At 46.1% G+C, this 27,995-nt stretch overlaps 1 protein-coding gene across 1 annotated transcript; it reads right to left on the reverse strand.

Annotated features, from left to right (window-relative positions):
- Positions 1-1,207: 1,207 nt before the first annotated feature.
- LOC126215148 (constitutive coactivator of peroxisome proliferator-activated receptor gamma-like) lies at positions 1,208-27,990 on the reverse strand. Its single transcript, XM_049941809.1, has 2 exons — positions 27,903-27,990; positions 1,208-3,339 (listed from the first exon to the last, which is right to left on the reverse strand). Exon 2 carries the CDS (start codon positions 3,316-3,318, stop codon positions 1,558-1,560), a length of 1,761 nt encoding a protein of 586 aa, XP_049797766.1. The 5' UTR covers positions 3,319-3,339; positions 27,903-27,990; the 3' UTR covers positions 1,208-1,557.
- Between the last annotated feature and the right edge of the window lie 5 nt (positions 27,991-27,995).

Below are 27,995 nucleotides of genomic sequence, written 5' to 3' on the forward strand. Positions count from 1 at the left end.
TTAGCAAACCGTCAATATTAGGCCTGCTTACTAGGAAAGGTATTTAAAAAAGAAAAACCACACATCCATTTTACAAGCTACACATCTGCACTCTTATATTTTGCATTATGACCCACCACAGCAATCTACATACCCAGACGACATGGATTTATGATGCTGGCGTTTACAAAGACATATGTAGAGTTTCACACGAGGAGGAAGAGCTAAAATTGTGACAGACAGTGTATACATATGATCATGGCTTGTACTATAGGATATATTTAGTATGCAATTCCGCATGATAATGAGACTTACGATCACATACTACGTAACAGACATACAGACGATCTTTCTGTACGCCATGAGGAGCCGAATTTAGGAACTAGAATATCCAGAAGCCACCCAGTGTAACAGTGGTGAAAGAATTTGACCTGGAGCAGATTGTGAAGAAGAAACAGCTACTAATGCCATGAGAAATATTCCGTTGGAATGGTTTTACGGTTGTGTCACATTATGGAAGCAAAAACGTTCTGTGTGGGGAAAGAAAAAAAGAAGTAGGAAAATGGAATGAAAAGATTGACAATAGAGGAGAGGATCAATTGTGAGATCCCAATATTAGAAGCTAGTAGGTTTTTGATGATAGTCTCCACAAGTAATTCTTATACCACTGTTTCAAGGTGTTTTTCTTTTTTCAGCATTTCTGATCGTTTAAATTGTTTCTCAAGCAAAATTCAGGATCAGTTGCACATACAAATTAATAATTAAAAAACAAGTTAATATCACACTACATTACATAGGAAATAACTTGCAAATATTTAAAAAAAAATGTAAATGCACTATACATGATGTGGCAGTAAAAAAGAATAACCCATCTTCAATATATTCGATGTCCATTTTATTGTGGAACACTTCGTAGCATGCTGTCATAAGTCACCTGAATGTATATCTGGATTACCTGGTCACAGACCATGATTGATTGTATTGTGTCTTATTGAATTAGGACCCAGGTTTCCGCCTTTTACAATATTTTCAAGTGATTGAGGTTATCTATGAACATATATTGCAGGACATCAAGCTTAAAAATGGCCATTTCAGTGTGCTTGGTGCTCAACACAAGACAAACAAATCTTCAAAGTACAGTGTTAACAGGTCATTAGTAACATGCAGGGGTGCATACCACATGTGTTACATGGTGACTGTCCATTCATTGATGACAAGCACAGGTTCCTTCGACGATGCTCAGCAACTTCTGGATGGTGTTTGCATGCAAGGGATCCCTGGGAGGTGGGATCCACGCTCTTGGGACAAAGTGGCTGTTAATCTTGAAGTAGAGCTCGTGGAAGAACTTTCCATCACAGCAGGCATCCAACTGACAGTCAGCCTCCTTTGGGAAAGACAACCTGCAGACTGTGGCACCATCCAGCACGTGCAAGGTCAGGCTTGGGAAATTCTTTTTGGGCCAGTTCCCCTGGTATGAACTTGCTCACTGTTACGGCGACCTCAGCAAACATCTCAGTCTCTCAGGGACCCAGAAATGGCCAGTAGTATACTACACAATGATTGTCCACTCACTGTACATTAGTTAGCTTGTTCTATTACATCCAGCAGCTTCTTGATTTGGTTGAGACATGATGGTTCCCAGGAAGCGTGGGTCCCAACTCTTTGGAACGATTGGGCCTTAGCCCTGAGGTAGAGCTCATGGAACAACTTCCCATCAAAGTAGGCATCCAAGTGGCAGTCGGCCTCCTGTGGGAAGGACAATCCACAGACAGCGGCCGCATCCAACACGTGCAGGGCAGTGCGGATGAAGAGTGTAGCTAGGAAGATGGCGTGTGGGTCTAGTGTTGGGATGCTTTTCTGGGCCAGCTGTTGAGGTGTGAGGCCTCTCACAGTGACGGCGACCACAGCGAAGATCTCAGCCTCGTGGCCACTCAGAAGGCAGGTCTCGTGCCGGAGGTAGTGCAGTGCGGTGGCTGGGACTACTAGGCACTGGGGCTCCAGGGACCTAAGGGCGGACGGCTGTGGGAACCCCACTATCCAGCTGAAGAGCCGCCATCGGGTTTCCAGATCTCCAGTCCACAGTTTCAGCAGGCCCGGGTGTACTACACTGGGTGGCAGCTGCTTCTGGACCACAACTTGCGCCCGTTGCACCTCAGTCTTTCTGGTCACCTTCTCCTCCACCTGGAATGGACCGTCTCCACTTTCCCACAGCAGCACAGTGTATATCCTGCTCCTCAAACGTCGAAGCTGTTCTCCTAGCGAATTGATACCACTCTTTGCATGTGACAAGTCTTCCAGTGCAGCACCTACCTGCAGTGCACGGTACTTGGCAACTGACAGTAATGCTGCTGGTATCTCGCCAGTTGAGTGTTTGTCTGTAATACGCTGGAGAACGTTAGACCAGCTGGAGCTTTGTGGAGTCCTTTCAGATGTCCTTCGCTTGTAACTGTAATGGTCAATTTCTGCTTTCACTTTGTCCACATATACTCGCCACCTGTCACCGAATGCTATGTGACACATTTCCTCCAACGTGTTATTCTTCACCAGCTCAGCTACAGCACTTTCTAGAAGTTCTTTTCGCCCATAAAGTTCACCAATTCTTCCATGTGCGTGCCGCATCTCGTCCCTGTTGATGGTATCACTTGCTAAGAATGTCTGAACTGCAGGCAGGTGGTGTTGCTGGATGCCAAGATGTGAGGCGATGTCAGAAGAACAGTAGCGCATCGTCCTCACCCCTCTGTCTCCCTGTTTATCTTTACTGTGTAATAAGAACATGCTTGGTACATCTTTGTATATCAGGAAATTTCCAGTGTTGGACAATATTCCAAGGCAATTTCTGTGGCTTGCTGCGAACTGAGCGATCTCTTGATGATAATCTTCCACACAGAGGCGCACCTCACTTGATGGTTCACACTTGAAAATCACCCGTGCACACGGTATCAGCCCTTCGGGTAGTTGTTTAGGCACTTTCGCTGTGGAATTACTAGCATGCTCTTTTCCTAATCTCTTATTACTTTTTTTCACTCCTTCTCTAGACCCCTCCACCAATTTCCCATTCTTCTCAGCAGATGCTAGTCCATCGAAGAAGAATACGAGCCGGACGCCGGAGTTCCTGAATTTCTGCATTAGGTTCCTGCAAGCCTCCCTGAATTCCTTGTACTGCCCACCACAATGGAAGTCACAGTTTCGATACAAGTACCACACAACTCCATTTCCGTCCACCACAATTACCGGCTCCCCGCCAGTCTTGCTCTTGTGTTCCTTTGCGATTTCTGCAAGATCCACATCTTCATATAACTTATTTATGTTGGCGTACCGCGTAATCCATTTACCACCCATCCTTTTGACCTGCTTCTCGCCCTGCGGACAGAAAATGAGAATGTTATAACGTGGCACTCACTGAAAGTATTTTATGGTAGACGCAAAGCAAGTTCATATGCTATAGTGGAATGGGTAGTTTCAGGGAAAGTGTGCCATCGCTGGTGATAGTGTACTTTCACTGGCCCATTTACTGAAAGTGGGTTACTGATTGCCGCGCGGGATTAGCCGAGCGGTCTTGGGCACTGCAATCATGGACTGTACGGCTGGTCCCGCCGGAGGTTCGAGTCCTCCTTCGGGCATGGGTGTGTGTGTTTGTCCTTAGGATAATTTCGGTTAAGTAGTGTGTAAGCTTAGGGACTGATGACCTTAGTAGTTAAGTCCCATAGGATTTCACACACATTTGAACTTTTTTTTTCTGGTTATTGATTCCAGTTCTGTCAAACAATACACATTGACTGGGGATAGCGCACTATCACTAGTGAATGTATACCTTCACTGCGAAGAGGTAAGAAATGTGAACCATGGCTGTAATTACAAAACAGTCGTACTTCGAAAGTTGCATTTATCGCCTGTAGTTGAAAACATAGTCATATCATGTAAAATTTAGTTATTGCAGCAAGGAAGCGCACCATGGCATTTTGGGTTGCACAACACATTTTTGTTTTTGCAAAAGCACCTCAGAGTGTAACATTTTTGCTGGCAGTTGCATCTGAAGAATCCCTGGCCGCTTCGCATACTTGGTGAAGACAAACCATGTTTAGGAGGGCAGCCAAATATCGCTTCTTCAGAGACCTTTTAATTCCAAAATGTGCAGCGCTATTCTCCAGTAGCTGGTCAGACCTTAATGCACTGCTCCACTCCGCGGTGTTGTGCCCCTGCATCCGTGTAATTAGCATATTTTCTGGGTCGGTTTCCTCGTTCTACGCTCCTTCGGTCCTGACTGTCTAGGTTTACCGTGGACAGTCTTAAAATTAGCCCATAGTTCAGTTAAGCTGCTCATGTTTTGCTAGCGAACTCTCTACCATTGTCAGACTGCAATGCTGAGGGAGCGCCTAACAGCGTAAAAGTGTCAATAATGATATCGCATACCTCTCCAGCTCTTTTCGACTTCAGTGGCATGGGAACAACGAATTTAGTGAGACGGTCGAGATAAATCATCACAAACTTGCGATCTCTATGTGGTTGCGATTGGAAGTCGATGGGATCAACTTGACATCTAGCATTTAGCTCCTTCATCAGCATTTGCATCACTACTATACTCTTTTTCTGACCTTTTTGCTTCTGCAAACAATGCACACACAAACTAAGATACACTACTGACCACTGAAATTGCTACACCACGAAGATGACGCTCTACAGACGCGAAATTTAAGATGCTGTGATACGCAAATGATTAGTTTTTGATAGCATTCACACAAGGTTGGCGCCGGTGGCGACACTTTCAACGATCTGACATGAGGAAAGTTTCCAACCGATTTCTCATACACAAACAGCAGTTTACCGGCGTTGCCTGGTGAAACATCTGTAAGGAGGAGAGGCCGGCCGCGGTGGTCTCGCGGTTCTAGGCGCGCAGTCCGGAACCGTGCGACTGCTACGGTCGCAGGTTCGAATCCTGCCTCGGGCATGGATGTGTGTGATGTCCTTAGGTTAGTTAGGTTTAAGTAGTTCTAAGTTCTAGGGGACTGATGACCACAGCAGTTGAGTCCCATAGTGCTCAGAGCCATTTGAACCATTGTAAGGAGGAGAAATGCGTACCATCACGTTTCCGACTTTGATAAAGGTCGGATTGTAGCCTATCGCGATTGCGGTTTATCGTATCGCGTCATTGCTGCTCGCGTTGGTCGAGATCCAATGACTGTTAGCAGAGTATGGAATCGGTGGGTTCAGGAGAGTAATACGGAACGCCGTGCTGAATCCCAACGGCTTCGTATCACTAGCAGTCGAGATGACAGGCATCTTATCCGCATGGCTGTAACGGATCGTGCAGCCACGCCTCGATCCCTGAGTCAACAGATGGGAACGTTTGCAAGACAACAACCATCTGCACGAACAGTTCGACGACGTTTGCAGCAGCATGGATATCAGCTCGGAGAACGTGGCATCGGTTACCCTTGACGCTGCATGACATACAGGAGCTGTTGTAACACTGTAGGAGGAACAGAAAACAACAAAATCGTCCACTAATCAGGAGTACTATACAGGACTCATTACCATAGATATGTTACTGTTTATGGCTATGGCACAGAGGGCAACACTGCCCTGAGGGACACCATTCTCCTGCTCAAAACGATCTGACAGTGGGTGACCATCTCGAGTCTGAAAAAAACTGTAGAGACTGGAAACACCTTAAGAGCATGGGGATGCAGCAAAGCAGGCCGCACTGATGCAGTTATGCAAGAATACAATGTCTTTAAGTAGTATTGTACACATTACTTTCATCGAAGAATAGACTGATACATTGATGGGTAGGAAAGACTGCTGAGTAGCCGCCTCTAGCAGGGCCAGGTTATCGACAGTGGACCAAAATCTCAGGAATCCACAGTGAGTTCAGCTAAGGAGTTGTCTTGTCTCTAATCACACCAGACGATGGTTAACCATTCGCTCCAGAGTGTTTCCTATGCAGCTCGTTAAGGCGATACTCCTTTAACTACTCGGAGACATATGGTCTTTTCCCTGTTTCAGGAGATGTTTCAGAACCCTCGACAAGCTGGGGAAGCTGCCTGTCTCCCACATCAGGTTAAAACACTTTAGGAGGAATTACTTTGACGCCACTGGCAATTGACAAAGCATGCGGTACCGGATTTGGTCTTGACTGGGTGCAGTATCACGAGTCTCAGACAGTGCTGATTCGAGCTCCCAAATGGAGAAAGGAGAGCTGTAGCCCTCAGAACAGTTGGATCTGAAGTCCAACTTGCCCCTCCCGACAGTAACATGGTAGCGACGAAATGCCGGATCCTGGTTTTCATCGGCTGTAGTATGTGCAAAATGTTCCGATACCGTCTGAGTGATGACTCTGAACGTCGTTGGAGTTCACACTGCTGCTATTGGTAAATGACTATGTTTATCAGAAACCGGATGACTTGTCATACTTTCGTAGAACAAGTGGAACGGTCGATGGTGCCCAGGAACGGTTGACATGACTGGTTTTTGCTCTCTTTAACTCGCCCCTAGTCTCTCGCGACTCGAGGGGCAGTAATGTTTCCCGCTGTCAGGTGGCATTGAAACTTTCGAAGAGCCACACTCCTGGTCTCGGTGGTTGAATGGCACTCTTCTGTCCACCATGGGACAGGCTGCCTCCTAAGAGGACCAAAAAACTGTGGTATGGATAGTTTAGCGGCATGGTGGATGACATGAATGGTCCACCAACTTCAATATACCATCACGGTGTTCAATCACAACCAACTGGCTGAACAGCGCCCAGTGAGCCCTGCCAATCGTCCATGTTGATGGTTTCTGTTCCAACACTCCACCATCCAGTAGGTGGACATGGAATGGACAGTGGTCACTCCAATGGAGGTTGTCAATGACATCCCAGTGAACACTGTCTGTGAGGGTGGGAGAGCAGAAAGAGAGGTTGATGTCTGAGAATGACCCAGTGGCAGTACGGAAATGAGTATCTGTGTTGGGGATGCACTGCACATGAGACATCATGAGGCTCTCCAAAACACGACCCTAAGGGGAAACAGAGGTCTCCACAAGAGACGATGGGCATTAGAGTCTCCCAGGAGTAGAAATGGTTCAGGGGAGTTGTTCCATACGATCTGTGAGAGCCTCTGCATCCAGTGAAGGTAAATACAGAGAGTAAATTTTAATCCTCCAAAGTGCAAGAATTTAAACTGCAACAGCTCACGGGTCATTAGCGAGGGGGAGAGCAGAGGAATGATGCAAAATATTCAGAAACATAGCAACCCCTTCCTTGTCTCTTTCTCCAGGCAGTTCACCCTTGCAATATGGCTTATAGCACTGTGGTATAGGGGTATCAGATTCTTTAAAATGTGTTTCCTGCAACCACATGCACAGGGCGCATCGTTGTGCTATTTGTTTTAGTTCCTCCTCCACATGTGTCCTGAACCCATTAATGGTATAATGAGAGTGATCTATCATGGGGGGGGGGGGGTAGTACTTCGATCTTGACTTTCGGCTAGGGATGGGGATCGACAATGGGTGGAGGCTCAGCCTTGGCGCGAGATGATTGCCCCCATCTGGCATCATGCCCCATCACCTCTGAAGAAGATTCGAGAGAGATGTCAGATAGGATGACGTTGATATCGTCGGACTGTGTACCTCCTGTCTCCCTCAGTGGACGATTCTTCGCCTTCGATATTTTGGTCTGAGGCGGCTTTGGAGCCACAGCCATGGAAGTGGTCGTAGCAGTGATGGGTGGTGCACAAGACTTGACCTGTTGAGGTGGCAGGAAACTGCACGATGTCAGCAATCACGGTCTTTTTTGGAATTCTGGTTGGAGGAGCAGGCTTCAAAGGAACTGCAGCGGCACAAGTGCATTGACAAACACAGTTGGTACTGCTGACAGAGGCAACCTCGATTTGTGTAGCGGCAACAATTTTCAGTATAGAAGAAAAGGGGGCAGCGAACATGGGCATGTGCATTGACCTCTACAAATTCTTAGCTCCACCATATGGGGCGCGCTTTGTCGTTTTGATCTCCAGGACCCTCCGTTACTCAAGAAAAAGTCTGCAGTCTGTGCTCCTCACAGGTTGATCCCCAGAGCAGTTGACTCTCTTTGGAGGAGAGGAGCAACCAACTGCGTCATGGGCGGCTGTATCACATTTCCTACAAGTGTCATCTCCTTTACAGCCAAGATTAGTGTGCCCAATGTGTTGGCATTTAAAACACCGCATTGGATTTGGGGCATAATGTCGCACACTTAGTGGTGGGTAACCTGGCTTGAGACGCTCTGGTAGTTTGGTGGCCAGCCGCGGTGGTCTAGCGGTTCTAGGCGCTCAGTTCGGAACCGCGGACTGCTACGGTCGCAGGTTCGAATCCTGCCTCGGGCATGGATGTGTGTGATGTCCTTAGGTTAGTTAGGTTTAAGTAGTTCTAAGTTCTAGGGGACTGATGACCACAGATGTTAAGTCCCATAGTGCTCAGAGCCATTTGAACCATTTTTGTAGTTTGGTGCCGTTAACAGTAAGTGTCGGATTTTGCAAGATCGCCATCGACCCGTGTCATAACGTTTTGCACATCTACAGTGCCTTCCTGGGACGATTCGGCTTTCATTTCTTCTCGGGTAGTGTCCGCTGGATACCTGCAACTCACAACACCTTTGTTGCAAAACGGTTCAAATGAGTCTGAGCACTATGGGACATAACTTCTGAGGTCATCAGTCCCCTAGAACTTATAACTACTTAAACCTAACTAACCTAAGGACATCACACACGTCCATGCCCGAGGCAGGATTCGAACCTGCGGACGTAGCGGTCGCGCGGTTCCAGACTGTAGTGCCTAGAACCGCTCGGCCACTCCACCTTTGTTGCAGTTGAAGGTGTTGTGAAATTCAGTTTCTATCGCGTACTCCCAGAGGCATCAAGATTTCTGAAGGCTCCTGACTTATTGGGAGCTAAATGTTTCAACAGTCCCATTGCACAAGATTTTAAGGTGCCAGCAATGCCTTCTGAGCCTTTATGTATAAAAAAGGGCCAAGCGTTCTCAACACAACCATCTTTCCTTTCACCTATAAGAAGCACATTCTGCGAAACATCATGCATTCCTTTACTACTGTCTGATTCAGGAGGACTGACTCCACCAGCCCTCTTGTTAGACTGGATGTTGGTACCTTCCAGCGACCCACTCTTTCCGCTGGGAGGGGCAAAAAAGAAAATTTACGAGTATTCATTTCCGTTCCACGAGCAGATAGGGAAATAAGGGTCCAATCAGACAGAGCCTCGATAAAACTGAGGTCCAGTAGGTTCCCCAGAGGTTGCCCGCTAACCACTGTTCCACCTCAATAGCCACGCATCCCATCAGAGTGCAGCATACCGTGAGATTGAAGGGACTTTATAGAGTTAAAATTAAAATTTAAAACTGTGGTGTCACCGCCGGACACAACACTTGCTAGGTGGTAGCCTTTAACTCGGCCGCGGTCAGGTTAGTATACGCCGGACCCGCGTGTCGCCACTATCAGTGATTGCAGACCGAGCGCCGCCACACGGCAGGTCTAGTCTAGAGAGACTCCCTAGCACTCGCCCCAGTTGTACAGCCGACTTTGCTAGCGATGGTCCACTGTCTACATACGCTCTCATTTGCAGAGACGACAGTTTAGCATAGCCTTCAGCTACGTCATTTGCTACGACCTAGCAAGGCGCCATATTCAGTTACTATGTATGAGAATGTATTCTCAACAGATACTATTGTGAATCATGTACCGTCAAGAGCGACGACCATCATTAATGGCTTAAAGTTAAGTATCACACTAGCTAAATTCTAATTCCTTTTCATGTTCCAGACCTCACGTCAGTATAGTCCTTCCCTCCTCACGCCAGCCTGCGTGAGCTAAATCGCGTGCATTTCGGCCTCCTCTAGTAACACGGTGTTGGCACTTCTGCCAACCAAACAAAAACAGTCTTGATCGCAATCTTGTTAAAATATTTTTTATTGGAGTGAGTGACAGGTTTTGACTCTATTATAGAGTCATCTTCAGACTCTGTAAAGATATATTGCCAAGGTAGTATAAACGTTATGATAAACATATAAAAATAATATATGTTGTTGTTGTTGTGGTCTTCAGTCCTGAGACTGGTTTGATGCAGCTCTCCATGCTACTCTATCCTGTGCAAGCTTTTTCATCTCCCAGTACCTACTGCAACCTACATCCTTCTGAATCTGCTTAGTGTATTGATCTCTTGGTCTCCCTCTACGATTTTTACCATCCACACTGCCCTCCAATGCTAAATTTGTGATCCCTTGATGCCTCAAAACATGTCCTACCAACCGATCCCTTCTTCTAGTCAAGTTGTGCCACAAACTTCTCTTCTCCCCAATCCTATTCAATACCTCCTCATTAGTTACGTGATCTACCCACCTTATCTTCAGCATTCTTCTGTAGCACCACATTTCGAAAGCTTCTATTCTCTTCTTGTCCAAACTGGTTATCGTCCATGTTTCACTTCCATACATGGCTACACTCCATACAAATACTTTCAGAAACGACTTCCTGACACTTAAATCTATACTCGATGTTAACAAATTTCTCTTCTTCAGAAACGCTTTCCTTGCGATTGCCAGTCTACATTTTATATCCTCTCTACTTCGACCATCATCAGTTATTTTACTCCCTAAATAGCAAAACTCCTTTACTACTTTAAGTGTCTGATTTCCTAATCTAATCCCCTCAGCATCACCCGATTTAGTTTGACTACATTCCATTATCCGCGTTTTGCTTTTGTTGATGTTCATCTTATATCCTCCTTTCAAGACACTGTCCATTCCGTTCAACTGCTCTTCCAAGTCCTTTGCTGTCTCTGACAGAATTACAATGTCATCGGCGAACCTCAAAGTTTTTACTTCATGAATTTTAATACCTACTCCGAATTTTTCATTTGTTTCCTTTACTGCTTGCTCAATATACAGATTGAATAACATCGGGGAGAGGCTACAACCCTGTCTCACTCCTTTCCCAACCACTGCTTCCCTTTCATGCCCCTCGACTCTTATAACTGCCATCTGGTTTCTGTACAAATTGTAAATAGCCTTTCGCTCCCTGTATTTTACCCCTGCCACCTTCAGAATTTGAAAGAGAGTTTTCCAGTTAGCAAATTTGACCCCCTGTGTTAATGTATTTGGTCCCCAGTTTACCTGTTATCCGCCTCACGTAGTGGATGTCCTGTGTAAAATAAGATAAATAGTAATAAATTATACCCAGAGCAGTGGATGGACACTGCTAGATGAGTTCTGTCGACCCTCGACGCTCGTGTAACTTAGAGGTTTATTCTGTCCTCGCCATCCGAGTGGTCAGGGCAAGATCCCCATTCCATGAGTCGCACAGCACAGCTGAAGCATGACCAGAGCTTACAGTGACAAGGGACTAGCGATGCTTACCTGCGTACCGGTCTCCAGCACAAGAAACTCAGGGTCACCACGCTCGTATCCAGCAAATGAAAGCTGAGCCCATGAGGGCAGTAATGGGACCAAACTGCAGAGTCATCAGAGCCTTTTTCCTCATGCCAAAAGGTCTTTGGTGAAAAGCATTCCGAAAATGAGTCGGGGAAAGTAAAGAGGTGAAAAACGAACCGGGAACCACACTGAAAAAGAAAGCGAAAGAAGCAAACCAAAAATGGAGAAGATGCACTAAAAGGAAAATAAAATCGGTTGAAGGTATTAAAATAATATACGTAGCAGATGGCCTAGGCTGGCTGATCGTAAAAATAAAAACGGATGAGCCGACCACTCAGCAACACACTAAAACCTCTGGACGACAAACACAAGGCTAGAGAAACACAGACATTGTGTATGGCAGTGTTTTTTTTTTTGGTGCTTACACGTGCCCTATGGCGAAGTTACCAGCGCCCTCACATTGAAAGAAACGAATGTGGAAGAAAATTACTAAAATGTGAGCATACACACTAAGACTACAGGAAAGAATAAATGATGTTACACAGGAGACTAAAACACAAGTAAAATGACAAACGTAGCTTTGAAATGTGTTTCCTGTAAACACAGGCACAGGTTGAAACGGTACAGTAGTTTCCGCTCTATAAGCAGCAGGTTTCGATGCTCGCTCGCACCGGGAAATAGCAACAGAGGTGGCTCCGCAGCCAATTTCATTACACGACGCGGCCGGCCGCGGGTGCAACAGAACCCATGCGGACGGGTGGAAAGAAATGTGTCGGGCTTCATAATACGTATTTATACAGGGTGTTTCAAAAATGACCGGTATATTTGAAACGGCAATAAAAACTAAACGAGCAGCGATAGAAATACACCGTTTGTTGCAATATGCTTGGGACAACAGTACATTTTCAGGCGGACAAACATTCGAAATTACAGTAGTTACAATTTTCAACAACACATGGCGCTGCGGTCTGGGAAACTCTATAGTACGATATTTTCCACATATCCACCATGCGTAGCAATAATATGGCGTAGTCTCTGAATGAAATTACCCGAAACCTTTGACAACGTGTCTGGCGGAATGGCTTCACATGCAGATGAGATGTACTGCTTCAGCTGTTCAATTGTTTCTGGATTCTGGCGGTACACCTGGTCTTTCAAGTGTCCCCACAGAAAGAAGTCACAGGGGTTCATGTCTGGCGAATAGGGAGGCCAATCCACGCCGCCTCCTGTATGTTTCGGATAGCCCAAAGCAATCACACGATCATCGAAATATTCATTCAGGAAATTAAAGACGTCGGCCGTGCGATTTGGCCGGGCACCATCTTGCATAAACCACGAGGTGTTCGCAGTGTCGTCTAAGGCAGTTTGTACCGCCACAAATTCACGAAGAATGTCCAGATAGCGTGATGCAGTAATCGTTTCGGATCTGAAAAATGGGCCAATGATTCCTTTGGAAGAAATGGCGGCCCACACCAGTACTTTTTGAGGATGCAGGGACGATGGGACTGCAACATGGGGCTTTTCGGTTCCCCATATGCGCCAGTTCTGTTTATTGACGAAGCCGTCCAGGTAAAAATAAGCTTCGTCAGTAAACCAAATGCTGCCCACATGCATATCGCCGTCATCAATCCTGTGCACTATATCGTTAGCGAATGTCTCTCGTGCAGCAATGGTAGCGGCGCTGAGGGGTTGCCGGGTTTGAATTTTGTATGGATAGAGGTGTAAACTCTGGCGCATGAGACGATACGTGGACGTTGGCGTCATTTGGACCGCAGCTGCAACACGGCGAACGGAAACCCGAGGCCGCTGTTGGATCACCTGCTGCACTAGCTGCGCGTTGCCCTCTGTGGTTGCCGTACGCAGTCACCCTACCTTTCCAGCACGTTCATCCGTCACGTTCCCAGTCCGTTGAAATTTTTCAAACAGATCCTTTATTGTATCGCTTTTCGGTCCTTTGGTTACATTAAACCTCCGTTGAAAACTTCGTCTTGTTGCAACAACACTGTGTTCTAGGCGGTGGAATTCCAACACCAGAAAAATCCTCTGTTCTAAGGAATAAACCATGTTGTCTACAGCACACTTGCACGTTGTGAACAGCACACGCTTACAGCAGAAAGACGACGTACAGAATGGCGCACCCACAGACTGCGTTGTCTTCTATATGTTTCACATCACTTGCAGCGCCATCTGTTGTTGAAAATTGTAACTACTGTAATTTCGAGAGTTTGTCCGCCTGAAAATGTACTGTTGTCCCAAGCATATTGCAACAAACGGTGTATTTCTATCGCTGCTCGTTTAGTTTTTATTGCCGTTTCAAATATACCGGTCATTTTTGAAACACCCTGTATGTGTCGTGTATTATGCGTTTCTTGTACGTGGATGTGAATCTGCACATGAACTTTCCTAATCCTCCTCACACCTTTCCGTAAAGCGTGGCCAAATCTTGGCTGGGAAGTAGTTCTGTAGTACAGTAGTGCCAACCTTACTCCTGACTAGGGGATCAGAGAGACAGCACAGGCAGGTAAAAGTCAAAGACTTTCCAGTGTCACAAGATTTGGGGTGGAGAGGTTGGTCACGGCCAGGTGGTTCGACCCCCCCCCCTCTCCCCTCCACCGGAGCCCAGGAAGACCTCCGGGTGCCCACCATATTCTAGCAGTGTTACAGAAGACGGGTAAGTGAGCAGACGTGCCCTCAGTGCGTCTGTCTCAATCTTCACGCACGGAAGAGAGGTATTTGAATATTTGTACTAATTCTTTTATTTCCAGCTTCCGATTGTGTAAGGAAATGAATGATCTCGTTAATTTAGGAAATTTGACCCCCTCTGTTAATGTATCTGGTCCCCAGTTTGCCTGTTATCCTCCTCACGTAGTGGATGTCCTATGTAAAATATTGGGAGGCTTTGGTGGTATAAATTTGGCCAACGCAATTCCGTCTTGCCCGTAGAAAAGTGCGTGCAGATTGGTATATAATATACCCGAGCTATAAGTTGTAAAATTGTAATATCTGTAAACTGGAACAATTGCTGCAATCGCTGTAAAATCGAGTGATAATATTTAAAATAAATACGTAATCAATTGTCATCAATCTTTAACATACCTTAAAAATCCCAAAGAAGTCAAGTTAAAGGAATTTATTTAAAATAAAAGCTACAGAATGCAGGGACCCACACATCAGCGTGTGAGCCCTCCCGCCCCTTGCCTAGTGTCGTTCAGAAAGGGCACGCTCTCTAGGTAGCGCTCTCAAGCTCCCCTCCCCAGTTATCCGTTGCGCTATTTTCATTCAGGGCTTGACGACATCAACTTTCATCTGGTGTCCCTAGGCAAGGAGGTAAGACGGTAAACTTTCAAGGTGTTGGGCCTGTGACAGAAGTTTCTGTTCCTCCACATGAGTCCTGAAGCCGTTCATGTTCCACTGTTGTATGGGATCCATTTATCATGGTGGTTGGACATTCAGCTTGTCTTTCCGCCAAGGAAGGGAACCCATAATGGTTGGAGTTTCTACTTTGGGGCAAGATGTTTGCCCGGGGCAGACTTTGCAGACCATTGGCTCTGAAGTAGAAGCAGCAGAGCCATCAAGTCGCATGACGTCGACATGATCTGATGATTTATGGCCTCTTATCGCCTGTGGTGAAAGCATCACATTTGCTTTTTTCGTCTGGGGGGGGGGGGATAGGCTTTGTAGAAGCTACTGCATCAGTGAGCCGTGGTAAAAAAAATTGCTGTTTTGAAGAGCGCGCCGCAGCGCGTTGTGTGAAGCAGTCGCCCTCCGTTTCTGACGGTGGCACCGCTGTGGTAATCGCAGCTCTGGTGTCTCCCTCTGGTGGAAAAGCGGAAAGGTAGCCTGTTCACGTGCATTTAATGGGCGCTATGAGTTCAGCAGGGGGTCAGTCGGAGTGAGGCTAGGCCAGTCCCGCGTCACCAGTATCTGGTCTGTCTCTCGTTTGCATTTGTACGGCATTTGGTGTCTGTCGTCGGAGTGCTAATATGTCGTTTGGATCAAGCTTTAAAGCCAGAAAATTAGTCTTGCCACTCCGCCAATAACATAACTCAGCGAGTGGTCGCCCGGTCGGGGCTGAGTTCCTGCATCTGAGTCTGCGCGTTAGGCCGCCAGTCTGCTCGAGTTCCTCGGGCAACGGTCATTGGCGGTTGGATCGGTCGGTTGGTCGGTCGCGCACTGAGACACGAGATGACTTGTCCGCCTTGAGCGTCGGCGCATGGGAGGTCCCCACGTCAGTCCAGTGGGCAGTGGCGTATAGAAAGGGCTTCGTGGTTCACACGAGAGCAACAGGAGCGAAACCACGACATCGGTCTGGCCGGTGCGAGCTGCGACGCCGTGAGACGGGAGATCGGCGCGCCTTCCTGCGTCCGTTGAAGCGGCTGGGAGACCGTTCTGGGGGGGGGGGGGGGGGGGGGTGCTGCGCCAGGTCTTCGCCAGAAGTCGCAGTTTATTAGAAGTTAAGTGATTGGGGATATGTTGTTTCATTTACTTGTTAAATTCTACTTGAGGTCACCAGCCGCTTTGTTTTGGGGTCGTCCCACCATTCTTCTACATTTGCCCACCCGCAAGAAGCTGGTTATTTGTGAATTGGGGGTTTTCCCTTGTGGAACTGGGGAGGTTTAGAGCAATCTGCGGTTCGGGTTGTTTAGTAACCCCCCCCCCCCCCCCTGTCAATCGGCCATAAGTTAATAGCTGCCTCTGTCATGTTTGTCGGATTCGGTGTTAACGAATTTATTGCTTAAAGACCGAATTCTTGAAAGATCTTTTTATCTTGCCTATCATCTTGCGAGATGGTATATGTGTAATGTAGAGCATGTTGTACATTTTATGTAAGTCTGCATTTTATGGGTTTTATTTAAATAGTCAGTTTAGGTTATAAGGTTGCCACCATTCCACCGTAAGAGTCCTTTAAAAAAAAGAAAAATTGCACTTTCGGTGACAAATAATTTGAGTATTGTACCATTTCCATCCCTCTTACGGGGTGCAAAGTTTACGTGTTTGTACGAGTTGTTAAAATTTTTTTAGTTTAAAGTAATCTGGTGTGTTGCAGATTTGCACCAGTGTATTCTTTCAGAGGCTGTTGTGAGCGGCCGTGTTGAAACGGTGCAAGCGAGCTTCTCAGCCCAAAGGCTCCTACTGTTAATATTGTTCTTTCTGCTTCTAAATAAAATTGTAACTTCATATTTCGAGGGTGCTTTTCTGCTTATAATTTTGAATCTGTTTTGAAAAAGTTTTTAGGAATAAAATTCACATTTGTTAAAAATAATTTCATTTTCCATCAGTTACTTCCTGGCAACTACTTCCATGCTCACCTAGTGTGATTAAATGTATTAATGTTCTTGATGAATCGCTAGTACATAAAGTAAATTCTTTAAAAAAATTGAAAGTAAATTCACAGTTCAATCAGCAGTGGAAGTAGTGCCAAATTTTTCACCCGGCTCTGCCTTTGCAGGTGCTAGGACATCCGCAGAGGTGGTAACTATTGTAAGTAGGCTGTTTAGGTATTTATATTGGTAACGCCACATAGCGCTCTGTATGAAAATCACTGACTGTGCTGTGTGCAGCCTGAGGCTGGTCGGCATTGTTGCAATAGTCGCTATTGTAGTGTTGGGCAGTTGGATGTGAACAGCGGCCCGCATCTCGTGGTCGTGCAGTAGCGTTCTCGCTTCCTACGCCCGGGTTCCCGGGTTCGATTCCCGGCGGGGTCAGGGATTTTCTCTGCCTCGTGATGGCTGGGTGTTGTGTGCTGTCCTTAGGTTAGTTAGGTTTAAGTAGTTTTAAGTTCTAGGGGACTTATGACCACAGCAGTTGAGTCCCATAGGGCTCAGAGCCATTTTTTGTAAACAGCGCGTAGCGTTGCGCAGTTGGTGGTGAGCCGCCAGCAGTGATGGATGTGGGGAGAGAGACGGCGGAATTTTGAGAGCGGATGATCTGGACGTATGTCCATCAGAAACAGTAAATTTGTAAGACTGGATGTCATGAACTGATATATATATATATATATATATATATATATATATATATAATGATGAAAGGTAAATACATTGTTTGTTCTTTATCAAAATCTTTCATTTGCTAACTATGCCTATTAGTAATTAGTGCCTTCAGTAGTTTGAATCTTTTATTTAGCTGGCAGTATTGCCGCTCGCTGTATTGCAGTAGTTCGAGTAACGAAGATTTTTGTGAGGTAAGTGATTTGTTGAAGGTATAGGTTAATGTTAGTCAGGGCCATTCTTTTGTAGGGATTTTTGAAAGTCAGATTGCGTTGCGCTAAAAGTACTGTGTGTCAGTTGAGTGTTGATCAGAATAGGTAAAGAGCGAAATGTCTGAGTACGTTCAGTTCTGCTCAGCTGTTTGAAAATCAAATAGCGTAAGAGTTTTATCAGCACAGTAATTCATTAATTTTTCAAAGGGGACGTTTCACTATTGCTTCATCTGACGTTCTTGGAAGGGGTATGTGTGGTGTCACCGCCAGACACCACACTTGCTAGGTGGTAGCCTTTAAATCGGCCGCGGTCCGGTAGTATACGTCGGACCCGCGTGTCGCCACTGTCAGTGATAGCAGACCGAGCGCCACCACACGGCAGGTCTAGAGAGACGTACTAGCACTCGCCCCAGTTGTACAGCCGACGTTCATAGCAATGGTTCACTGACCGATACGCTCTCATTTGCCGAGACGATAGTTAGCATAGCCTTCAGCTACATTTGCTACGACCTAGCAAGGCGCCGTATTCAATTGATATTTATTATATGAAGCATGTATCATCAAGAGCGATGTTCTACAATTGTGGATTAAAGTTAAGTATTATATCAACTACGTACTTTATTTGCAATTCTCAAGATATTGTCCTGCTCCAGACCTCACGCCAGCCAGCGTGTAATTAAACGCGTGCATTTCGGCCTCATCTAGAAAAACAGTGTTGGCTTTTCTGCCAACACTACAAATTGGTGACGAGCTAAATCGCGTTTGTACCAATTGATCTTGTCTAAATTACTTGTGTCATGGCTTCGCCACAATCTCCAGATGTACTGTCCGAATTTTATCACTTGCAGAATCAGCAGACGCAGGCGTTATTGGATGCCCTTGGACAGCTCGTCCAGGGTCAACGAGCAATGCAAAACGATGCGGCCGCCGCCGCTCCACCACTACCGCAGCCACAACAGGCAGTTGCACCGCCTTTTCGTCATTTGGATGCGGCACTGGAAAGCTGGACGGAGTGGTCACGCCAATTTGGATTCCATCTCGCCGCCTACAGAATTCAAGGTAATGAGCGGAAGCCTCACGTATTATCATGTGTCGGCGTCCAGACGTACCGTGTGATAGTGAAATTGGTACCCCGACGCGATGGAGGTCGACCCTTCGGCCCGTCCAGTCTCTCTAAGGGCGCATGCACCGCATGTTGGCGTGCCCCCTGGACTAGGTTTTCAGGCGTTTCCTAGCTCCCCTCGGACCGAATGGCCGGGTGCGGGTGGCACAGCCTCGCCTGTTGTTAGGCTCCCCACCTCGTCGCATACGTCAACATGGGGTCCTCCCCACGGCGGGCGGAAGCCTTATAACACAACCGTACGCCGATTTGCGGGGGAGGAATGTGGTGTCACCGCCAGACACCACACTTGCTAGGTGGTAGCCTTTAAATCGGCCGCGGTCCGGTAGTATACGTCGGACACGCGTGTCGCCACTGTCAGTGATAGCAGACCGAGCGCCACCACACAGCAGGTCTAGAGAGACGTACTAGCACTCGCCCCAGTTGTACGGACGACGTTCATAGCAATGGTTCACTGACCGATACGATCTCATTTGCCGAGACGATAGTTAGCATAGCCTTCAGCTACATTTGCTACGACCTAGCAAGGCGCAGTATTCAATTGATATTTATTATATGAAGCATGTATCATCAAGAGCGATGTTCTACAATTGTGGATTAAAGTTAAGTATTATATCAACTACGTACTTTATTTGCAATTCTCAAGACATTGTCCTGTTCCAGACCTCACGCCAGTCAGTGTGTAATTAAACGCGTGCATTTCGGCCTCCTCTAGAAAAACAGTGTTGGCTTTTCTGCCAACACTACAGTATGGGCCTGAAACAACTGCAGCTTGACATGTGCACTGACAAGTGTGACCTCCACTGGCGTAGAAGCGTTGGCTGTGGAAATCGGCTTTTTAAGGGCCAAAGCAAAAGATGTAGGTAATGTGAGAGATTGTATGGCCTCACCACATGGGATGTGTTTCGATGTTTCAATCTCCTGTACGTTCCTTTCTTAAGGGATGACACTGTGTACCCTACTGGAGACTGAGTCATGCCCAGAGCAATTTAAGTACTTCAGAGGGGGAGGAACAACCAACTGCTTCGTGGGTGGCTTTGCCACATTTGCCAAAACAGGCTTCATCCTTACATCCTAAGGTGATGTGTCCAAAGCACTGGCATTGGTTCGTTGGCTAGTTTGGAGAGTAATGGAGCTAAACACATTGGTTGGCATATACAACTGAGGTGTCGTAGGTTCTCCTGAGGGTGCCCATTAAGGATTGTTCCATCTCAGCAGCCACGCATCTCAGCTCTGCGTAGCAGACCTAGAGACTAAGGGCTTTCTTTATAAAGGTTTCTACCATCCTTGCCATCAGGGCAGTCAAACTGCACTTTCGCTGTGACACACAACGTTCCATCACCACGCTTCTGAAGGATGTCTAGAGCTTACTGTGACAGAGGACTGTGGGCACTTACCAGTCACCAGCTCAGGGACACCAGGGTCGCCAACCTCGTACCCAGGAAACGAATGCTGAGTCTGTGAGGTCTCAATGTTTTGGCGAGGCACAGCGGTATTTCTCCTGGTATTACGGACATCCATTGCATATGACTTCTTGTCACGGCTGGTAGTGATTGACGGACCTATGATATCACAACAGCACTTCGTGGACATCCTTACTAGTCTCCAGCTCAGGGACACCAGGGTCGCCAATCTCATACCCAGGAAACGAATGCTGAGTACCTGAGGTCTCAATGTTTTGGCGAGGCACAGCGTATTTCTCCTGGTACTATGGACATCCATTGCATATGAGTTCATGTCACGGCTGGTGGTGATTGACGCATCTATGATATCACAACAGCACTTCGTGGACATCCTCCATAAAAAGATGGTTCAAATGGCTCTGAGCACTATGCAACTTAACATCTGAGGTCATCAGTCCCCTAGAACGTAGAACTACTTAAACCTAACTAACCTAAGGACATCAAACACATCCATGCCCGAGGCAGGATTCGAACCTGCGACCGTAGCGGTCGCGTGGTTCCAGACTAAAGCGCCTAGAACCACTCGGCCACACCGGCCGGCTGACATCCTCCATTCTCCTGTCTTCTCTCTCAAACCACAGTAACGGGGCGCCATTTTTCAACAGGACAATGCTCGTGCTCACACGGTTTGTGAGTCTATACACTGTGTGAGCGATGATGAAGTAGTCTCGCAGCCAGCTCGATGCCCACATTTCACCTCAATGGCACATGTGTTGGACCAGTTCAGATGTCAACTCCATCCCAGTCCCAGCATCTGTGATGTCAAGAACCATTAACAAGACTTGTGGGACAACTGGTCTCAGGAGTGGACACAACGGTTTTATGACACCTTTCCCAATCGAATGAATGTATCTCTCCAGGCTTCAGGCGGTGCAACGTTATGCAGAGAAGTGGGCCCATAACTCAATTTTGTAAACACTAGAATAGCCTAACATCCTCTCTCAACCCATGAACTTGGTTTTATTTCGTTCCTCCTCCCTTTTTCTATTTTGTTGCCTCCAGCATACCAGCAGAGGGTCTGGGGAAACTTGCGGGGGATAACAAACTCGACAAGATACAGAAATCAGAGCTGGTACCGCAAGATTTAGGCGTTCATGGCTCCAACACGCTATTCCTGAGTGAAATAATATTTTTGTCTTGCACCCATTCCAGTGTGCGATTTGCAGGGGGGGATGGGGTAAATTTCCCCGCCCCCCCCCTCCTTCTGCATCAGACCATCCCCTCCTCTGGCTTTAGTTTATGCATCCAAACCTGGGATAATTATTTCCCACGCACTGGAGTAAAACTTTACATATAATGTAAATTTGTGGAGCGGAACACTGAAAGTTTTTAATAAGTCTTACTATTAACACTATTAATATGTTTCAGTTTTATATCATCAGAATAAGTACAACTTTTCACAAATGTGCCTCTACGTTTTGAATCCCCCTCGTATATCTGTACCCGTATGTAGATGATTTTGTAAGCTCTTTCTCGATCTCTTCTAGTCTGTCGTTGCCTATTAGAGAGCGACAGTTATATGTACAGACTTGAAGAGTCTGTATCTTCTTCTCAGCACCACTTGGTGTTTGGGGCATCAAAGTTGCTCCCACCCGGAGATCCGACTGTGGGGCTATTACTCCGGAAAATTTAACATTAATGTCACACAACATAACTCGAAGGTGAGAAGCATAATCGCCACGCTTGCTTCAGAACGGATTGGCGATATAATTTCCAGGCCGCCCCTGACATGGGGTACAGAGGCCTTTGGTAGGCCGCTCCACTAGAGTACAGGCGCCACCACGCTGCTAGTTTTGGTCCACCCCGGGTATTTCATTTCCCCGGTGCCACCCATATCTGGGAGGCTTTCCCCTATCCGCCACCTGGGGAGGCGCCCGATGGGGGACTAGCTACCCCACACGGGCATCTTAGTGGGTTCCTTGAAATGGCAGTGGGCTGCCCACATCGCAAGAAGAAAAGACAACAGATGGACGAAGCTAGTACTGGAGTGGAGTCCGTGGGAGCACCGGAGGCCTAGAGGAAGACCACCAGACAGATGGGACAAAGACATCAAGAAGATCGCTGGTAACACCTGGCAGAGAACTGCCCAAGACCGTCCCACTTGGAGAAGACTGCTGAAAGCCTACCTGAATCTACGACTCGAAGAGGCCACATCATTTAATGATTCAATTGGCTTATGATAATGATGATGATGATGATGATGATGATGATGATGTAGATGATTTTCTAAATAAGCTTTACCTATAATGTACTTTTAAAGATATAACAAGGGATGGCTTTTCTGATAATGCATTCGCGAGAGTAGTGAGTTTCGGCATTAACATCTATTTATAAATAGCTGTTTAACCATGCGTAACGCCACGGTCCAAGCTAGTAACATATATAATTCTACTAACCCCCTAAGACATCCCCCCCCCCCCCCCCCCCTGGTAGAAGCACAAATCGTACCCTGACCCATTCCCAAGCACCGATGCGTGTTTTTATGAAATGCATGACAAGAAGCTGTCCATGTGATCCTTGCTATTTCAATATCGGTTTTAATTAATAGCCATCATCACAGTAACGGTGTACAGGAAAACGAGACAACCGGAAAGGCAGAGTGTAGATTCGTTTGTACGCGAGGTGGCGTAACTTGCAAAAAGTCATGTGTTATTGGAGTTTCAAAAAAAAAAAGTTCAAATGTGTGTGAAATCTTATGGGACTTAACTGCTAAGGTCATCAGTCCCTAACCTTACACACTACTTAACCTAAATTATCGTAAGGACCAACACACACACCCGTGCCCGAGGGAGGACTCGAACCTCCGTCGGGACCAGCCGCACAGTCCATGACTGCAGCGCCTAAGAACGCTTGGCTAATCCCGTGCGGCTATTGGCGTTTCAGATGGTGTCTTAACATTATGGCAATGGTATTAGTACTGCCCAGTCAGAACTTTTGAACATGAAAAGGATAATCATACAGTGAGTCAGACGTGAAAGCACTGTTATCTGGTCATTCGCTAATTACATACAAACAAGAGAGTTGTTAAACACAGACGTGTTCTGCAAAAAACAAACCAAAGGTGAGATATAGCTACAACTATTTCAATGTTCAAAATTACTAAAAACATGGAACAAAACGTTGACTCTCCACTTAGAACTTCAAGAAACGTGTGCTAGACTAAAGCGCCACGGCCGGCCGGAGTGGCCGAGCGGTTCTAGCTGCTACAGTCTGGGGCCACGCGACCGCTACGCTCGCAGGTTCGAATCCTGCCTCGGGCATGGATGTGTCTGATGTCCTTAGATTAGTTAGGTTTACGTAGGTCTAAGTACTAGGGGACTGATGACGTCAGAAGTTAAGTCCCATAGGGCTCAGAGCCATTTGAACCATTTTGAAGCGCCGAGATACTGGTATAGGCATGTGTAAGAAATTAGAGAAATATGTAAACATGTAGGGCACGCCGCTGCGGTCGGCAACGCCTATATAAGACAACAAGTGTCTGGCGCACTTGTGAGATCGGTTATTGCTGCTACAATGGCAGGTTATCAAGATTTAAACAGTTTCAACGTGGTATTGTAGTTGGCGAACGAGCGATGAGAGACAGCATCTCCGAGGTAGCGGTGACATGGTGATTTTCCCGTACAACCATTTCACGAGTGTAACGAAAAAAGATCCTGTAAGAACTGGACCAACGACGGCTGAAGAGAACCGTTCAGAATGATCGAAGTGCAACCCCTCCGCAAATTGCTGCAGATTTCAATGCTGGACTATTAACAACTGTCAGTGTGTGAAACACTCAATGAAACATCATCGATATTGGCTTTTGGAGCCGACAGCCCACTCGTATATCCTTGACGATTGCACGACACAAAGCTTTACGCCTTGGCTGGGCCCATCAACATCGACAATGGGCCGGCCGCGTTGGCCGAGCGGTTCTAGGCGCGCAGTCTGGAACCGCGCTGCTTCTACAGTGGCAGGTTCGAATCCTGCCTCGGGCATGGATGTGTGTGATGTCCTTAGGTTAGTTAGGTTTAAGTAGTTCTAAGTCCAGGCGACTGATGACCTCAGATGTTAAGTCCCATAGTGCTTGGGGCCATTTTTGAACCGACAATGGCCTTTTAATCACTGGGAACATGTTGCCTGGTCAAACGAGTTTCGTTCCAAATTGTATCCTGCAGATGGACGTGTATTTGTATAGGGACAACCTCATGAATCCATGGACCATGCATGTCAGCAAGGGACTGTTCAATTTGGTGATGGCTCTGTAATGGTGCGGGGCGTGTGCAGTTGGAGTGATATGGGACCCCTGATATGTCTAGATACGACTCTGACATGTGATACGTATATAAGCATCTTGTCTTATCACCTATATCCATTCATGCCCATTGTGCTTCGGGCATGGATGTGTGTTATGTCTTTAGGTTAGTTAGGTTTAAGTAGTTCTAAGTCTAGGGGACTGATGAATTCAGATGTTAAGTCCCATAGTGCTTGGAGCCGTTTTTGAACCGACAATAGACTGTTGATCACTGGAAACATGTTGCGTGGTCGGACGAGTCTCGTTCCAAACTGTATCGTGCAGATGGACGTGTACGGGTATTGGGACAACCTTATCAATCCATAGACAATGCATGTCAGCAGGAGACTGTTCAATTTGGTAGAGGCTCTGTAATGGTGCGGGGCGTGTGCAGTTGGAGTCATATGGGACCCCTGATACGTCTAGATACGGCCCTGACATGTGACACGTACATAAACATCTTGTCGTATCACTCGTATCCATTCATGCCCATTGTGCATTCCGACGGACTTTGGCATTTCCAGCAGGACAATGCGACAACCCACACGTCCAGAATGGGTCGAGCAACACTCTTCTGGGTTTAAACACTTCCGCTGGCCACCAAACTGTCCAGACATGAACGTTATTGAGCATATCTGGCATGCCTTGCAACGTGCTGTTCAGAAGAGATTTCCACCCACTCGCACTCTTACGGGTTGATGAACAGCCCTGCAGGATTCATGGTGTCAGTTCCCACCAGCAATACTTCAGACATTAGTCGAGGCCATGCCACGCAGTGTTGAGGCACTTCTGTGTGTTCGTGGGGGCCATGCACGATGTTAGGCAGGTGTGCGAGTTTCTTTGGCTCTTCGGTGTAAAAAAGTACATGTCAGTTGTAGAAGATTATCAATTAAAAAGAAAAAGAAATTTAAAAAGTGCAGATACAAGTACCATAAATTTAATTATGTATATATAGAATAATAATTTCGTGTGGCTCAGTACCCTGTTGCAGGTCCTTTTGTTGAGCGCCACTTTAGGAACTAGAGTGCCCCTAATCTACGGCAGTTATCAAAGTGGGGAAAGGAGACCTACAGTTTAATGCGGAACCCGAACCACTTGTTGTTCAACACTACACTTTCTATCGCTAAAAGTTGAAATCTGGGTTTAAACGAAGACTAATAAACCCGTGACCTGCCCCAGATTCGACGGCAACAACTCTCGGTTTCTAGACTCGTGCCTTGTCACAAAAGCATCAGGTTTCACATGTAAGTACATGGTGCGTCCTTAGATTAGGATGAGTGAGTTTCCGAGTATCAAAATATGTGCATCTTTTTACCGTATTTACCTAGGACCTGAAATTATTTACACCACAACGCGACCAATAGTCCTCAGTGTTTGACATGAATTTCCAGTTGACACCTCTACCCGTTTTTTCACCGCCAAAGAAGTGTTGTCCACAATATTTGACATAAATTTGAAGTTGTCATCTCTATAGTGAGACACTTAAAATAGTAAAGGAGTTTTGCTATTTGGGGAGCAAAATAACTGATGATGGTCGAAGTAGATAAGATATAAAATGTAGACTGGCAATGGCAAGGAAAGCGTTTCTGAAGAAGACAACTTTGTTAACATCGGGTATAGATTTAAGTGTCAGGAAGTCGTTTATGAAAGTGTTTGTATGGAGTGTAGCCATGTATGGAAGTGAAACATGGACGATAAATAGTTTGGACAAGAAGAGAATAGAAGCTTTCGAAATGTGGTGCTACAGAAGAGTGCTGAAGATTAGATGGGTAGATCACATAACTAATGAGGAGGTATTCAATAGAATTTGGGAGAAGAGGGGTTTGTGGCACAACTTGACAAGAAGAAGGGAACGGTTGGTAGGACATGTTCTGAGGCATCAAGGGATCACAAATTTAGCATTGTAGGTCAACGTGGAGGGTAAAAATCGTAGAGGGAGACCAAGAGATGAATACACTAAGCAGATTCAGAAGGATGTAGGTTGCAGTAAGTACTGGGAGATGAAGAAGTTTGCACAGGATAGGGTAGCATAGAGAGCTGCATCAAACCAGTATCAGGACTGAAGACCACAACAACAACAACAACATCTATAATTCCTCAGAAAATGAGGACTTCACAGACGGATAGGCAAGCAGACGAACAACAAAAGGCTAAATCGCTAAATCACACGTTTTCTATATATCTATACCAACTAACAATTTTCGTACTTTTCCCGTTTACTTGTACTGTGAAACTTTGCTCATTGGCAAATTTTACGATTTTAGGTCGATGGGAAGTCCACTATAACGTTATACCTATAACCATTCCTGAGAAAAAGGCGTATTAACACCTGGACAGACGGACAAGAAACTGATCATAGAGCGGTTCCATTCTTACCGGTTATAGTATGGAACCCTAAAAACAAGTGTGGTGTCACCGCCAGACACCACACTTGCTAGGTGGTAGCCTTTAAATCGGCCGCGGTCCGTTAGTATACGTCGGACCCGCGTGTCGCCACTATCAGTGATTGCAGACCGAGCGCCGCCACACGGCAGGTCTAGAGAGACTTCCTAGCACTCGCCCCAGTTGTACAGCCGACTTTGCTAGCGATGGTTCACTGACTACATACGTTCTCATTTGCAGAGACGATAGTTAGCATAGCCTTCAGCTACGTCATTTGCTACGACCTAGCAAGGCGCCATTATCAGTTGCTATTGATATTGTAAATAATGTACAGACAAGAGCTACGTTCAACATTAATGGATTAAAGTTAAGTATTCTACCAGCTATATCCTTTTTTTTCTAGTCTAACTTCCTTGTCCTGTTCCAGACCTCACGCCAGCCTGCGTGAGCTAAAACGCGTGCCTTTCGGCTTCCTCCAAACTCCGTGGGTTGGCTCCTGCCAAGCAACAACAACAAGAATGTTAGCATCTTATAGGTAATAGTCTAAATATTTAAAATGTGAAATAATATAAGCATATAAGTACAGATAAAGAAAATATGGAAGATAGTTTGATGGTGGATGTTATTTTAAGCTATCAGTGATAAGAGAGGATATTAGCGCAGCTGCGCGTAATGAATTTCGTAGAATACTAAGGAGTTGGTGGCAATTGCCTGCAAAACCTGTTGAGCTTAAACTTCAGTTAGGGAGTAATCAACTATGTGAAAACGTGGGAGTAGACGACAAAATAAGACACTGATTTTGTCTCACGAAAGGTATAATTTCGAAACCAGTGTCTGCAAAAGAAATGCATAGTTATATTTTCACCGCCGACCGATTGAAAATTCATTCATGGAATGGAAATTACAAACACAGCGACACGCAAATAGCAAACTTTTCAGACAAACGACGGAAAATTTTACACTTATTGTTCACTACATTGTTAAACATGTTTAATAAACACAGACGTTTTCAGCGCCTCGGCAACAGAAACACAAAATGTAGCAGCTTCCGAATTTATTAGTAATAGGCTGTACTGCGAAATGTAAACTTACGTTCAGCAGATGTAGCTTCGTCGCTGTCACCAAAAGATACGTGCGTGTAGAGCTACAGCTGTTAACTGTGCAGTTCTTCACAATCGCACGGTA

This window comes from Schistocerca nitens, chromosome 12, assembly GCF_023898315.1.
Source record: "Schistocerca nitens isolate TAMUIC-IGC-003100 chromosome 12, iqSchNite1.1, whole genome shotgun sequence".
NCBI lineage: Eukaryota > Metazoa > Arthropoda > Insecta > Orthoptera > Acrididae > Schistocerca > Schistocerca nitens.